General features: G+C 32.0%; 1 protein-coding gene across 1 annotated transcript; it reads right to left on the bottom strand.

The window, feature by feature from the left end:
* Positions 1–8,201: 8,201 nt before the first annotated feature.
* LOC131607598 (autophagy-related protein 13b-like) lies at positions 8,202–10,774 on the bottom strand. The gene is made up of 3 exons (XM_058879578.1): positions 9,523–10,774; positions 9,296–9,432; positions 8,202–8,506 (listed from the first exon to the last, which is right to left on the bottom strand). The coding sequence occupies exons 1-3, from the start codon at positions 10,729–10,731 to the stop codon at positions 8,242–8,244; spliced, it is 1,611 nt and encodes a 536-aa protein (XP_058735561.1). The 5' UTR covers positions 10,732–10,774; the 3' UTR covers positions 8,202–8,241.
* Positions 10,775–12,534: the final 1,760 nt, after the last annotated feature.

Here is a 12,534-nt window from a genome sequence, read left to right as displayed (position 1 = left end):
AAGCTACATATCTCCTAAACAAGTGCCTCTGAACTAGGGTTTTGCTTTTCTCAAAGAAAAGTCAAGTTCTAAGACCTCTAACAGAACCCTTGGTCTCTCATATGCCTCAAAGTATCCTCATACCAATTTTCAAGCTCTGATTCAAAAGATTGCTCAGTCAACTACTCAAACGGTCAATAATCGACTATTTAACCTAAAAGTCAAACTATGGCCAAAGTACAGTCAAAACTCCTGATTTTTGTCAACATCCTCATATTGAAATATCATTCACCATTTGATCAAGAATTGATCATGGTTCATCAAGAAAAGATCAGAAATCAACAAAACTCAAGATTTCTAAATTAGGGTTTTTAAATTAAAAGTCAACTGAACTTTGACCAACCATAACTTCCACATGGAACATCAGAAATTTTCCATCCAAAGCTCAGTTTGAAGGAAATTGAATTCTCTACAACTTTGTGTCTGATAGGCCAAGTCCAAAAATACTTCATTTGAGAGATATAGGCCAAAACATTACAGGTCCTCCAAAAGGTCAACAAAAAGTCACATTTTTCAAAAGCTCATAACCTGAACATGGTAAACTCAATTGAGATGAAACCAAAAGGAGGTTTTAGAGGACCCTTCAAGCTTTCTAAAAAGTCCTAAAACACTTCCATACCTTAAAAAATGAGAGAGATATGCTTGGTACAAGTTGGTCAATTTTTGAGAAAAGGCTTGAAACCCTAATTTGCTTATTTCACATTTTTGAGCATTAGGCCTTAAGAGTTGGACTTTACACGAGATTTTGAGCTTAAGGGAGGCCCATTGGTTGTACAAAAATTATTTCATGATTTTATTTCATTTATATTTGATTTTATTCCTTTAAATTCAAGTTAAATCAAATAAAATCAAGTTTTATTGAGATAATTTTTTATGAATCAATTCCCCAAATATTTAATCCAATCGAATCTCATCCATTGGCCAAGATTGAACAAGAAATATGCACAAAGTAAAATTATCCAAATATAGTAAGACTTGGTGCAAAATCCAATCAAACATTCTCTCAAATATTTTGCCAACCAAAGATTCGTTTTCTTTCAGACTTTCAACCCTAATTTGATGGGCTATATAATCACAACAAACTCAGTACATTGGGGGGACGAAATTTGGAGATAGAACATTAGGGTTTCCCTTTTACAAAAAGATACAAAACTAGGGCAAAAGAAAAAATTCTTTCTCATCCAGTTTCCACGCGAATAAACCGTCCCATGGTGTCTCTGAATAGACCAGGAGCATATGCAAGTCGTGTTTTGAGGCTGGCCACGTGAAAGAGCACCTCTCTCCGCCTCCTTCAATTTGCTAAGTTTTCTCAAAACTTAAACTCACGATTCATGCATTCTGGATTAGTTTTACGTGCATATATTTACACATGATGCTGTTTAGGATAATTTCGAACCTTTGTTTGCAGGTTTTCACGCAAGATCCATGGTATGCCATTGTTGAGGATAAAACTTTGGTCCGTTCGTATCCCTGGCTACGAGCGTTTCCGGCCAAAACCAACCCCTCCATGAAGTTCAGGGAGTCATAATTAGGTAATATGGGTCCCCATGAATTTCGTTTCGCTGTTGTTCATCGTGTTTCAGATGTGCAGGTTTGATGAAGGCGACATGGCAAGAACATCCGCAGGAAATTCCATAGGAAATTCCGCAGGAAATTCCACAGGGACTGGGGAAGAAGATGATGACGTGGTACAAAGACTTTTGGACCATCACGTGTGCCAGACTGATTCGCCAGTCAATTTTCTCGATCTCTCTCTCTTCATGTTATTCGCTCCTCTTCAAACGCTGGGGTCCACAATAACTGTTCCTTGACTTGGCCCATTCAGGTTTATATTTTCTATATAATTATTTTAGTGTGTTGTATTAATGACTAATTGATTGTAGCACAACTGGCGAAGGCAGCAGACACGTGACTTGCAGAACCTGGGTTCGACACCCAGCTTTGACAATATATTTTTTTCAAAATATTTAAACCCTGATCTAGCGCTTCGCCTCCCTGTATGCGTACGATGCACTCTCCAATCCGGTCCATTAGATCTTCCAGCAATCAGATCTCACGCTCTCAAGGATGCAGCTCCATGGTGGACCCTCAAGATCAAGCCACACTGAATTTTAAGCTAAGTTTTTAATTTTCTTTTTTTATTTTTAACTTCATAAACAATTTTTCTTTTTTTCTTTCTTATAATTATTTTTCTTTTATTTATTCTTTTATTTCATTAAATGATTTTTATAATAAAATTATAACCATTGATTATTTAATCAAAAATCCGATCTTTCTTATTACATTAAAAATAGTCATTTTCTTTGTTCTTTTTACTAATGATTATTTTAGGGTAATATTTTGATGTTTAAAACCCTGATTATTTCTTTCCATCATGATCACTAATCACTGCTATGGTAGGTGTTACCCATTAACGCGTTTTTAGCCTTACAAACCCAGTAGGTCACAATAAGTTTTCTTAAGAAACCTTTAGGGTTTGTACTTTAGGGTTTGTGATCAATTAGGGTTAGATCAGTTAATACACTAAAACCTCTTCTCTTCTTTGCGCAAATTTTTAGGGTTCATCCGACTACGCGCCATGTCAATCAAAAAGCTAAGTTCCGATTCTTTTTCTTAAAATTAATGTTTATTAATTGTTACATTTGCCTTATAGGTTCAACTAGGGTTTACTTCATCTATTAAGGAACTTCTCTTACACTCACCCCTATTATTTTCATCTTAATTTTCAGGGTCAATCGAAGGTTCAAGGGAATCAAGGCATTCAGTGTTTAAAACTAATTATTGATCCTTCTTATTTTTTCTATCTTTTAATTCCCCCGTCCCCGCAGGTGTTTATTGTAATAGAGTAGGACATTTTAATTTCCGCCTTTAAATTCTGCAATTTTAAACTGCGTGGTTAGTAATCTTAGGGAGTGCAAGCCTTTAAAAAAATTAGATCACTAACAATACAGGATTAAATATTCGAAGTGAACCACGTGATTGTTGCACTCACACACCTTTAGGGTAATCCCTCTGGTTGCCTTGATTGCCTTATACTGTTGCCTTATTGTTGCCTGTTGCCTCTAAACGTATTAATAGTCAAAGTCCCTCAATTCCGAGGATACCTAAAGCAATGTTGCCTGTCGCCTTCAGAGTTATTGAAACTCCCTCGATGTTGCCTTATAAGATGATTGTTCCAATTGCTAAGGTATCCTCGCATGATGCCTAAACAGATAAAATGACTATTATATCCTTCCCTCAGACTACCTGCCCTCTTTATGGCAAGGGACAGGCGAACGATTATTCTCGATGACCCTTAAACATCCAATTGAAAGACTTCCTGCCCTCTTATGGTATGGATAGACCCTTTCGCCCGAAAGGCTAAAAGAACGAATTTCTAAACTTAGGGTAGTTGCTATTAATTGCTAGCTCTATTTCAAATTCAAATTCCAACTCCTTTTCCATTAATTTTCAAATACTTTTCAAAAGACTACGCTTATTTACAAGCTAAAGTTCTTCTTCAAAGTTTTTACTTTTCACACCTCATTTTCAAACATTTCAAACAATATACAAGTGAGCTAAGCAATTAAGAGCCCATGGAAAACCATGGATGCAAAGGGTGCCTTACACCTTCCCTTTGCATAACTTACCCCCCGAACTCAAAATCTTTTAAAAGGTCTTTTTCTGTTCTTTTAGCCTTTCTATTAATTGGATAAAATAAAAGTCGGTGGCGACTCTTGCTATCCGCAACATTTCAATAAAGTCAGTTCACCGTATTACAGCTAGCATATGAGGAGATCCTGGAGAACCAGCAGGCCGAGGATGACCATGCGATTGATCTCCTGCCGATATGCCATCGGATAGAGATGCTTGGGCGGGACGCATTGGAGCGAGGTATCATTGATCAAGGCGGTCCAGAGGCAGTCGCCATGGTGGAGAGGATGGTCGGTGATGCGGGCCGTGCCGCGGCATATATGAGGCAGAGGAGGTCCCAGGGAGCTAGGGTTAGACATATACAGTAGGGGTTCAAGATTATTTTTCTTGGATTTTATTATATTCGAGTTGTATTTCGAACACTATTACTATTTTATTCGGCTTGTATATATTATTCGGCTTGTATTTATTATATTAGTATTTTATGTTGATATGTCGTTTATTTTATTCGGCGTTTTCGTTTAATTAAAAATACAGGACTGTTAAGAAAAACATGAAAAAAAACACAATTTCTTCATAATTTGGAAGTGCACTTCCGAAAACCCCCAAAAATGTGAAAAAGGTGTTTTTCGGAAGTGCATCTCCGAAAACACCCCCATTTGGCGTTTTCGGAAGTGCATTTCCGAAGTCTGGAAAAATCTAAAAAAAAAAATACTTCGGAGATACATCTCCGAAGCAGGGGCAACTTGGGAATTTCGCTGGGATCACCCCATAGGGGGTCAATAAAGAAATTCTCTTTTTTTTTGTTGTTGTTCTCACATGTTTGGATTCAAGTTATTCTAACTAGGCTTACATCTCAAATTAGTTGCGCTGCTGAGTATAACAGGAAATTAGACCTTTACTACGCTGTTAACAATAGTGAACCTATAGAAACATACAGAAGGAGAAAGACTATGAGTTCGGGTTTTAATATAATTAATAAAAATTAGAAGAGTATGAGTTACACTAGAGTATAAATACTAAATGTTAGGAAAGACCGAACTGTTTTTACAAAGATACAATAAAACGATAATAATACTATTAATAATGATAATAACAATAATTAACATCTCCACTCAAACTCAATATGCATTAGCAGAGAACATCTCCCCTCACAATACATAGGAGTTGGTTCAGAAAGAATGACAACCATATTAGAAAATAACCAACGCAACCAAACTATTTCAGTCGTGGTGGATGCCATAGCACGATACTCAGCTTCCGTAGAAGAATGAGAGACAATATCTTGTTTCTTACTCTTCCAAGAAATAAGAGAATCTCCAAGAAAGATACAAAACCTTGTGGTAGACTTACGATCTGTGGGATCGCCAGTCCAATCCGCATTAGAATAAGCACATAGTTCCAATGAGGACGATGAGGGAAATAGAAGGCTTTGAAACTGGGTTCTCCGAAGATAATGACATATGTGAAGAAAAACCGCCAAATGCACTATAGTAGGAGAGACAACAAATTGACTAACAACATGTAGGGGTGCTCAAAACCAAACCAACCCAATAGAAAACCGCAAACCAAACCAAACCAAACCGAAACCGCAAAAAACCGCATTTGGTTCAGATTAGTTTGGGTCATTTTTTAACAAAACCGCACGGTTCGGTTCGGTTTACGGTTTGTATTTTGTAAACCGAACCAAACCGAATCAAACCGCATTATGTTACAACCTAAATTTTACTTAACTCACATCCAACCCAAAATTAAACCTATTATACATTAGCCTTATGATTACGAACAATTTTCTCATCCTTACACATATAATTTCAGTCCCGATCTTCTCAAATCTCTAATAACATTATTTCACCTTCTTTGCCACATACATCTTCCCTCTTCTTCTATAATCTTTACTCTCCTATATTCTTTCTTTTTCACCTTCTCATTTTTATGTAAATGTTCCGTATTTCAGTTTCATTTTTATCGCACATCTTCTTCTCTAATCTCTCAACACTTTTTCTTTTTCTTTTTCACCTTCACTAATCTTTCGTCTCTTCTATTTTTTTTCATTATAATAATTTTTATATTGTTTTATGCTATTATTTTATGTTTAATATTTCATTTTTGTCTAATTTAATTTTTACATATTAAATGGAAAATTGTTGTTAAAATATGACGAGTTTTGTTGTTATTTGTTAGTGTATGAATGTCTAAATATAAAATTATGTTGTCATATATATATATATATATATATATATGTGTATGTATGGCTCAATAAAATATTTGTAAAAAACCGAACCAACCGAACCGAACCAAACCGCATTAGTTTGGTTTGGTTTGGTTCGAATTTTTTTTAAAAGCCAACCAAACCAAACCAAACCGCACTAATTTTTCTCTTGCGGTTCGGATGATTTTTTTCGTCAAAACCGCACCGCGTGCACCCCTAACAACATGAGCAACATAAGTAATATCTGGTCTAGTAATCGTAAGGTTCACCAGACTGCCAACCAAAATACGATATAAGGCGGGATCTGGCAGAGGAACACCATGAGATGGAACATATTTCACATTCAACTAAAAAGGACCATCTGCTACTCTAGTATCATAGTATCAGAAAGGTGAGTATTTTCAAGAATATTGGCAATATACTTAGATTGAAAGAAAAGATAGCCTCTAGGAGAGTTGGCAACTTCAATGTCCAAGAAGTAAAATCATTAATTCCATCCATATCATCACCTATAATAATCATATCATCAACATATAATGAGAGTAAAATACGATCATGATAAGTGGTCTTGACAAACAAAGCAGAATCATAATCACTAGAGCGAAAACCAATATATGTAATCACAGTGGTAAACTTCTTAAACCAAGCTCATGGAGCTTGTTTCAGACCATATAATATATTCTTTAACTTATACACTTCCCCTTAATTACGAGAAACACCTTATGGGATATCATATAAACTTTCTCTTAAAGATAACCATTTAAAAATGCATTTTAACATCCATTTGAAAATATGCCACTAAAGAATAGATGCAACTGCCAAACCAAATCTAATATTAAAATTTTACTTTAATTTTATTTATTTCTAAAAAAATTATTTTTGAATTTTATGTTTAATTAATATGGAACATACATTTTTCAATTATATTTAGGTTTTGTTATGATCATAAAATAATTAATAAGATGTTTATACAAATAAAAGAACAGACTAATTTTGTTGTTGGAATCATAAAATAATTATGAAATTTTTATATTATCTTATAATTTTAATAGTATTTAATTCTTACATTAGTTATTAATTAATTTAAAAAATATATAGTCATACAATTCATTTCATATCTATTATTTTAGATATATCATGTTATTATTTTATAAAATTTGTGTACAGATATTTAAACAGTAAGATGTATATGTTGAATAACTAATATAAAATTTTATGTGATGTTTAGTTCTCTTTCTATTTTTTTTTATTAACCATCAATTTAAGATTTTACAAATACTATATTTTATAACCCTATTTTTTTTTTTTTTATGTTATAAAATTTGACTCTACATTCTCTTTTTTATCGTAAATTTGTTCATTCTTTTCTATTATGTCATGTTCTATCACTTATTATATTAGAGGTAATTTAATTCACTTAACAAATTAAATGTTTATGACTATACATGTTAACAAAATTAATTAAAAATAAAAGAAAATATATGGTCATATAATAGTTATATTTTTGTGATCATATAATTGTAAATTACTCGTATTATCATACAATTTTAATACAATTTAATACATACAATACTTATGTATTTAACAATCTTATCACTAAAATTCATTTTATATATGTTACTATATATCTCACTATTTAGATATATTATGATTTTAAATTATTTTAGTTAAATAATATTTTTTTTTAAATTAAAAGTATATATATTTCATTTAAAACATGTGTGGCATGTATAAAAGCACAAATACCTTGCTAAATTCAACTTGCAAGTTTTATTTTTCAATATAAAATTTGGATATCTTTTTTTTATTCATACATAGTTGAATAATCTATGCATTTGTTATAATACGATTAAAAAAATTACAAATCAAATAATCTAAATAAATTTGATCATTTATCTTCTACTATTTAGGTTCTTTTTCTATTATTATTTTGAAATTTTTTTCTTTTATACCACGCATATTTTTCAATTAGGGTATTTCATTTAATTATAAGTTTTATCAGTGTTTTAGAAGTTATTCAAATGTTGTCTATGTAATATGATTTTAATTACTTTAAGTATCAAAATGTTAGTAATCTCAACTAAAACTTAATTTACTAAAAATGTTAATTAAAACGGAATAAAAAAAATTGTACATCAAATAAAAATTTAAAATTTTTTAAAATGATAAAAGAGGAAAAAAAAATTCATTAGTAATTTTTTTTTTTGCATTTTTAAAATATTTTAAAAATATATACTATTATTTTTTCATATGATACAAACTATATAAAAAAATTCATATCAATATATTTTAAATTATCAATATTCCTTAAATAGAATTCACATTTGGAACCGTTAGAAGTCGGTAATTTGTATGTACTATATTTGTGGCTTACTAACCAACCATTTTTTGATCTCCAAGTAATCTTCGTACTCTTCCAATGCATCACGTGTTGTTTTCCTACTTCCTATAGATACGTCATTAGGTTTAGTTGTGAGATTGGCCCTCAAGGTGGGAATTGCTGGTCGGCGCATCCCTACACAATGTAGAGAGTGGTGTTTTGAAGAGTAAAGATCTTGATGGAGAGGTCGTGCTTTCTTTAGCATATCTACAAGCGTACCGACAGCAGCATCATTTGATTTTCTGAAAAAAATCATATTAAAACAGTAAATTTCATGTAGTATATGCAACTTTAAGAAATAGCGAAAATAATCAAATTATATATTTTCTTTAAAATCTGACTCATCATGGAAAAGTTATACATAATTTTTAATGAACACAAGTATCCAAGTTGTGAACTCAGACTATAATGCAGTTGGATACTCAGACTATAACACATTTATGTCTCGCCTCAAGTCAGATGACTATCTTTGTTTTGTTAATAGCTCCAAGTTATTTGTGGGTCATTTATGACTCTTTCCCCGTGTGCTTTCTTCATCTATCAATTCTGTCTCTAAATGAAAACTCTTCGGTCATTTGTATATTTTAAAGTGTATATTTTAAAGAGTTTAAAGAGGTGTTTTTAAGATAAAATCTCGGAATACCTTGATTTATCTTCTAAGATACCCTATACTCTACTATATCAGAAGCATGTCACTCCAATCTCAGGGCAGCGCTATTGTTCAACCTGACTCATCCTTGTTATATATTGAGATTCTTTCCTATCTTTTTGTAACCGAATATGATTTCTTGAGAAAAAAATATACAAATGTTACCATGATAAGGCCACCGTGGTACAAATGTTACCATGATAAGGCCACCGTGGTTGTTCGTGATTATACAAATGGTTTAATCGTATGTGAGTAAAATATTTGCAATGAAAAAAAAAATTTACTTAGACGGTAATGTTTATTTACTTATATACTAATCATGTATAAAGTATAGCATAAAAACAAAAAGCAAGAAATGCTAGTGAGTTTCAATCAGAATTACCTGCTTCCTGTACCTTTCATATCATCATAATCCACGTCAAATGGACAACTAATATCAGTACCATCAAAATCATTCCGGTAAGACCTACTGGAAATCAAACTACGCCGCAAACTTTCTACTTTTCCTAGAGAAAATACCTGTAGAAAGAATATATAATGCATTATTAACAAATCAAATATGCATGAACTTGATAAAATGTTTAGAATGATTAACATCATACAACTTACCTTCTCAGCAGTTGCTCCACTTTGCATCACATTTGTACTTCTATCGGTGTATCCGGAGGAATTAACAGCTTCAGATCCTAAAAGTGTAGTGGATGATGAAGAACAAGTATAGTAGGTTGAAGGTGATGGAGAGGGATTAAAACCATCATCAATACTTGCACCATTTTTCTGAATTGAAGGAGCCAAACTTCCAGGTGGAAAAATACATGAACTTGAATTAGACACGGATACGTGTGATTTTGGCAAAGATGGATCAGTGATGGAAGTAGACGAGGCTTTACAATCATCAAAATTGGAACTATGTCGCCTTGCCGATGGAGAGCCATGACATGGAACTCCTTCCAAAGGAAACAATGGGAGCTTCCTTGATGGATCTGCCAACGGGCTTCCAACATAGTCAGGAATAACTCGAGAGAACAAAGATAACGGATAACCGATCAAATTTGAGGTCAAGGGGCAATACATCACTTCAAGGCAGAGCCTACCAGAAGAAGTATCCACAGGAGTAAACCTATATTTCATCATTTCAGACTCTTCTTTTAGTGTGAACGGCTCAACAAAAGAAGACACGCAATGAGCAAGGGTAAAGGGACGAATCTCTGCAGACGAACTAAGATCTTTGAAAATTTTATAGGCAGGTAAAAGTCTAACTTTGGCATACAAAGATCTCAACATGTTCGTTAATTTCTTATACAAGTTTTGCAACAAAAAATTGCTCCACCTCCTAGTTCCCGAATTAGAATCCTTTATCTTCCTATTCTCATATTGCACAACCCACCTCTCTACAATCTTTTCACTCTTTGCATCAACCCCTACTTCTTCCCTAATGTAGCAAAGTGGATATCTTTCTTTCCGTGAAGAACTCCTAGGAAGAACCCTTTTTGGGGTCATGGGGTCGAAATCTAGAGACCTATGAACCAAAATCACATCAATGATAAGGCATTCAAGATTGTTAATATTGACCAACGCCGCAGGACACTCCCGGAGTGCCAAATTGAACCATTTATCCCTCGGTCTCACACTAGGCGAGGGCGAAGAAGACGAACACGGTGATGAATCTGATCTATCACCACCACCATAGGAATTACGCGAAGACGCGGAAAGTGCCCTTGATTCAAGTATGATGTGAAGAGTTTTCGCGAAAAATTCAGTGATTATCTGTTCCATCTTTGCAGTGTGGGAGTGTGCATTCCCATGAGACAATACCATTGTCTTGTAGTCTTTAGTGTTAACGTTATCAGCAATACTCAAGAACTAACAAAAACATTAATAGAAACAATTACAAGGTTTAGAACATGAATGTGTTTAACTACAACATTGCAGTTCAAACTTCCTAAGTTAAACGAAGAATAAGGCAATAAAAAAACATGACAAAAACATTAACGTAATCGACAATCATGTTAACATTAAGGGCTTTTGATTAATTGCTAAGTAATGGTTGGAATAATTGTTGAATTGAAAACAATGAACAAAAAAGAGTAGAAATTGTGTGGGATTGTAAGAGACAGAGGGAAGAGAGTTAACCTTTAATGTGTGAGAATTTGGAATAATTAGGGTTTTATCTTAGCTTTGTTATTTTTCGTTGTGAGAGTTTGAATGTAACCAAAATTCAGGAAAAAGAGAAGGTGGAACCAGTTGAGGAAAAGAGTGAAAAAGTGGCTTCGGTTATGGAGTGATAGTTATAAGCTGAATATATATATATATTTTAAATTACTTCTCTAGTAAAAAAAATTATTTTCTAAAATTCATTGAGTTTTTTCTTTTTTCTTTTTTATGAATAAGGACTTATAAAGTAATTTTTTGGTATTGGAGGTAGGCTTATAACTCTTAAGGCCCTAAAACCTAAAAACACATAAAATAGAATCTATGTGGAATATTGATTTGATTTTCTAATTTTTAGATTTTGATTTAAAATATTCTCTCTAATCTTTACTATTAAAGTTTATTTTTAAATAATTTGAATAATCAAATTATCTAAACTATGTATGGATGAGATGATAAGATACGTTGATTAGGCATGTATTTAAAAAATAAAATTTTTTATAGTAAAAATTAAAAGGAGTATGATATTATTATCGCCAAAAAAATCTAAAAACACACAACGTAGAATTTATATTTAATATTTATTTTATCTATTGATTATCCAAATTTTAAGAATTGATTTAAAATATATTTTCCTTATTATATAACCCTCAATGAATGTTTCAACTATTTATAAATATTATTTTATTTCGTTATAAACAAAATTATTTTTTTGGTAATAGTATAGTTGTGTTTGAATCAATTTATGAAATTTTACATCAATTAAAAATTATTTGATATATTAACGAGATAATCAAAATTAATGGTTTTGTTAAAATTTTGTAAGACATCAATTTTTATGGATCTCGTTGACATATCAAATGATTTTTGATTAATGTTAGATTTTATAAATATGATCTATATGATGTCAGCTTTAAATTCAACGCTGAATTTTGTTATACAGATTTGTGTTAAAGCCTTGTTAGATGTGTCATCTTACTAAACTTGACACATTGATGTTATTTAATGGTAGATGTGTCATCTTACTAAACTTGACACATTGATGTTATTTAATGGTAGATGTGTCATCTTACTAAACTTGACACATTGATGTTATTTAATGGTCATGCACCAACAGTGTAAAAAAGTTTTACATTGTTATTCAATTAGAATATAACGTTCTGCCAAGTCATATAAATTTTTTAAAATTTTTCAGTGTCCTGATTCATGATTGTTATTAGTTGACAGTGTAAAACTATTTTACACAGTGTGTAAAACTATTTTACACTGACAGTGTAAAACTAAATTTATTCTCTTAAGTATATTAGTCTATCAATGGTATGAATATAATTTTTTAAAATTTCTATTTTGTAATTACTATTTAAAGGAAATTTTATTATTATTTTATGTTGGGTTCAACATTAGATGCACAATTTTTTGAGTCCAAGTTGAATGTTTTATTCATAGAAAAATAATGATTTTTAATTTTAA

Source organism: Vicia villosa, linkage group LG5 (assembly GCF_029867415.1).
Source record: "Vicia villosa cultivar HV-30 ecotype Madison, WI linkage group LG5, Vvil1.0, whole genome shotgun sequence".
NCBI lineage: Eukaryota > Viridiplantae > Streptophyta > Magnoliopsida > Fabales > Fabaceae > Vicia > Vicia villosa.
Note: the sequence above shows the minus strand (reverse complement) of the source record. Positions and strands in the feature narration are given on the sequence as shown.

Bases quoted from the DNA above. Each gene is read 5' to 3' on its own strand.
- LOC131607598 (XM_058879578.1), bottom strand. From the start codon at position 10,731: ATGGTATTGTCTCATGGGAATGCACACTCCCACACTGCAAAGATGGAA. The intron at 9,433-9,522 runs GTAAGTTGTATG...TTCTTTCTACAG, and splicing joins GTGGAGCAACTGCTGAGAAG to GTATTTTCTCTAGGAAAAGT. The intron at 8,507-9,295 runs GTAATTCTGATT...GATTTTTTTCAG, and splicing joins ATGAAAGGTACAGGAAGCAG to AAAATCAAATGATGCTGCTG.